We start from the raw sequence: 3,722 nt of genomic DNA, 5'->3' as shown, positions 1-3,722 counted from the left end.
TCTATATAGACAATGAAACCTTGAAAAATACTTGCAGTTCTTATTGTTTTTACATTTTTTATTATAAAAAAAGGATTTCTGTTAATATTTATTCTAAACATTTTTAATGTCTACTTTTAAATCTTAACAGCCCCTAGCTGAAGAGATGGTAATGGTTTATAAGTTTCTTTAAGTTGCATTTAGGACACACATAAAAACTGAGTGGATTTCCATCTGATGTTAACAGGCTGCTCCTTCACCTCTGTTCTAGAGGTACCAACAGCATTTCTTGGTCCCCTTGTTTATGTAAAATGAAGCTGATTCTGTTATTCAACATATTTCTCTGTGGTGTATTAATACACATCTAATGAATCATACTGTTATAAAAATCCATTTTCTGAGTTGGTTAATTCAATTAAATGCTGCAAAAATGGTACTTTAAAAAAATCTCCTTTTTCTATAACTCTTTCTGTGCAGAAAGAATCGGTGGCACTGGCTGTGCGTCTGATTGACGAGTCAGAGGTCCGAGGATATAAGCTCCATGTGGAAGCAGCTCGGTTCGAGTTGAAAGGCCAGTATGATGCCAGCAAGAAGAAGAAGAAGAGCAAAGATTATAGAAAGAAGCTACACCAGCAGCAGAAGTAAAGCAACTCCCCCTATATTTGAAAATATTTTTCAAACACCAGAAAAGTAAATATAGAGCAAGCAGAATTTATTTAACATGTTGGAAGAAATGCTGTTAATCTTTAATTTTTGTGCACATCAAATATAAACATTGGTTTAGTTTCAAGCAACTATTTTAATTTTTTTATCTTTAACTCTCTAAGTTTTAAAGTTTTAGTCCGATAAAAAAAAAAAAAAACAAAAAAAACAATCAATTTAAGCAGCCCTTTTAAATGATATGTTTTGTGTCCTAAAATCTACTGTTTAACAAAAACTGGGTGAAATAGCATAAAATAGGAAAACAAAACTAATACAAGCATTAATGGGGGTACTTTTGCAGCCTGGAAGTGACTTGAAGTTGCTTTCAAGTTTTCCAGGTCTGGTATGAAAAATATAAAATTAAGGATAAATACAGGTTGATTTGCAAAATGTCAGCTTGCCTTTTAACATCTTATCTTATGATAATTTCTAAGGTAAAAATATTTTTATAGTCTGTAGCCTTCCTCTAATCTTTTTAAAGTGGAAAAATGTGACAAAAGTTGGTTGAGTTACCAGAAGAAGATAAACAGATAATGTGTATTTTTGACTTGCAATTTTTTTTTAAAGTGGAGATGTTGGGTCTTCAAAAAAAATTATGAAAATCCTCCACAATACCTTTAACGGCATTGGTTCATCGACTAAATTCTAAAAAAAATAAAATAAATAAAGTGAAATTTTCACCAATATTTCCCTTTTTTTATCTATATCTAGGATAGGAGTTCTTGTGTGGTTCTCAGTTCTTTGTTCCTCTTGCAGGCAGCTGGACTGGAGACCTGAGAAGCAGGGAGAAATCAGGAAGAGGCATGAAAAGGTCGTCATCATCAGGAACATGTTCCACCCCAGTGACTTTGAGGTGCAGAAAAAAAAAGACTCTCATTCACACACACGTATCAGTTAATATTCAGTTTGGTGTAAAACTGTCATCTGGGTTTGTCTGTTTCAGGAAGACCCGCTGGTGCTGAATGAGTATCGCGAGGATCTAAGGTCAGAATGTGAGAAGTTTGGTGAAGTCAAGAAAGTTATCCTGTTTGATGTGAGTTTAATGAATCCCACTACTAAACTTTGGATTAACTCAGCCAAAAGAAAAATAGTGAAGCCTGTTGGTTTCTGTGTGTTTGCCCTGCAGAGACACCCTGACGGTGTTGCATCAGTTGCTTTCAAGGAGCCGGAGCAAGCAGATGCTTGTATTCTTTCATTCAACGGCCGCTGGTTTGGAGGAAGACAGCTGTCTGCGCAGCTCTGGGACGGAACCACAGACTATCAGGTCAGAACTGCTGAAAACTTTACCGTCTGCAGACAATGGACCGGAAACCAATGTTTCCACCAATGTTTGGATCACGGAGGAATCACCTTTCAAAGTTCTTACAATACGCAAGTCGTTTCTCTTATTTGGTTATTTGTTGATGGTTAGTTACTGCTTTGATAGAACTGGATCTTGATGTTAAACTTAAGGGGTTTAAATGTTCGACAGCTGTTTCTTCGTAAAAAAAAAAAATGCTTTGCAACTTGGGCTTCCAAATGTGGCCTTTGCACATCATGCTTAGTAGTATTGGCAGTATCATGCTGTGGGATGCTTCTGGGTCATATCCAGTCTTTGGCGAGACACTGCAGTATGTCTAATGAAATTCTTCATTAGTTGCTGAAAGTTGTTGCATGTTTGTTGAACCAAATTAAACTAAAAGCCAAAAACCTGAATGATCAAATCTAAATATGTTTGCAGGTTGAAGAGACGTCACGTGAGCGGGAGGAGCGGCTAAAAGGTTGGTCTACATTCTTGGAGGAAGCAGATCAACAAAAGCTGAAAGACGGTACCAGCAAAGCAGCAGAGAGCAGCACAGAACCCAGCGAGTCCAGCAGCACCACAGAACCTCAGCAAACAGAGCCGCAATCATCAGAGCAACCGGAAGAGCGAGTGGACTCTACTGACAGCAGCCTGGCAGGAAGTGACAACGAGGAAGCCCAGAGTCCTGATTCAAAGTGAAGAGCACCGTCGTTTTCAGCGCAGGATATGGGGAGGACAGATGTGGACAGTTTTAGCTATTTTTTTGTAATGTAGAAAAATAAAACAATATTTTCCTTCCCTATTTTCATAAGTTTGGTTTTCATTGTGGAGTTCGACTAATCTGTTCCTCCTCTTTAAATATACACCTTTAGTTATTATTTGCATTATTGTGCTGATAAATCTCATTAAGAACACAAATCTGACCATAACTGGACGATTGATGCTTGTTTTTATTTAAATTTAGGTGTGATCTGATTTATTTTTTTTGGCTTCTAAGGTAAATATGTTGGTTTAATACATCAGTGACAGAAATCAGGAAAACTCCTTTGGGTTTACTGTTATGCATGGTGTTAGCAGTATACAATATATATAAAGCATTTACAGACCTTAACGACTTCTTTAAAAAAATGATAATGCAAAAAAATGTGGTTCTTATTGCATTGTCTCCACTTAGAAAGCTTGGTGAGTGTTAATCACAACACATCTAGCTGGAGTTAATACTTAGAGCAAACTTCAAAATAAATGCTTCGTTTGGTCTGAAACAGAAACAGATCTGGTGTTTTATTTAGTTTTTTTTTTAATGGGCAAAATTTAAAATATGTGCTTCAGCAGTATTACATGGCTTCAGAAAGGAACTTAAAATGCAAAATAGAATCTGCTTCAGATTTAACTAAAGTTTACTCTGATAAGTAAATGGAAGAAAAAACAGCTTGTTAGATGTTTGCAGTGTGTGACTGATCTCTGGAGCTAATTGCAAAGAGAAAAAGGCTTGTTTTTTTTTTTTATCCTTGTTTCACATTTTTTTGGCTATTTTAAATTTTTTATTTTTTACTTAAACACCAAAGTTGGCAGAAGAAAGTTAAGCTCAAACCTCACATTTTTTTTCTAATAGTATTTCAACTTTCTCCAAAATTTGATCATATTTAAGAATATTTGGGTTATCTTTTTGCAACTTTTTAAAAATGTTTCATTATTTTGAAGTTTGGGACTCTGTTCAAAACCATACCAGTCCCTCAGTCAAATATTTTAGAGGATTAAG

General features: G+C 35.5%; 1 protein-coding gene across 1 annotated transcript in view; it reads left to right on the top strand.

The window, feature by feature from the left end:
- Positions 1 to 3,255, top strand: part of htatsf1 (HIV-1 Tat specific factor 1) — a 7,973-nt gene extending 4,718 nt beyond the window's left edge. Inside the window, exons 6-10 of the mRNA XM_015373879.1 lie at positions 457 to 620; positions 1,438 to 1,534; positions 1,625 to 1,714; positions 1,808 to 1,945; positions 2,402 to 3,255. Of these exons, the coding sequence (XP_015229365.1) occupies positions 457 to 620; positions 1,438 to 1,534; positions 1,625 to 1,714; positions 1,808 to 1,945; positions 2,402 to 2,662 (750 nt within the window). The 3' untranslated portion in view covers positions 2,663 to 3,255. The remainder of the gene's footprint in view (positions 1 to 456; positions 621 to 1,437; positions 1,535 to 1,624; positions 1,715 to 1,807; positions 1,946 to 2,401) is intronic.
- The last annotated feature ends 467 nt before the right edge of the window (positions 3,256 to 3,722 follow it).

This window comes from Cyprinodon variegatus, unplaced genomic scaffold (genome assembly GCF_000732505.1).
Source record: "Cyprinodon variegatus isolate N-32 unplaced genomic scaffold, C_variegatus-1.0 Scaffold94, whole genome shotgun sequence".
NCBI classification, from domain to species: Eukaryota; Metazoa; Chordata; class Actinopteri; order Cyprinodontiformes; family Cyprinodontidae; genus Cyprinodon; species Cyprinodon variegatus.
The sequence above is the reverse complement of the archived record's forward strand: the minus strand, read 5'-3'. Positions and strand labels throughout refer to the sequence as shown.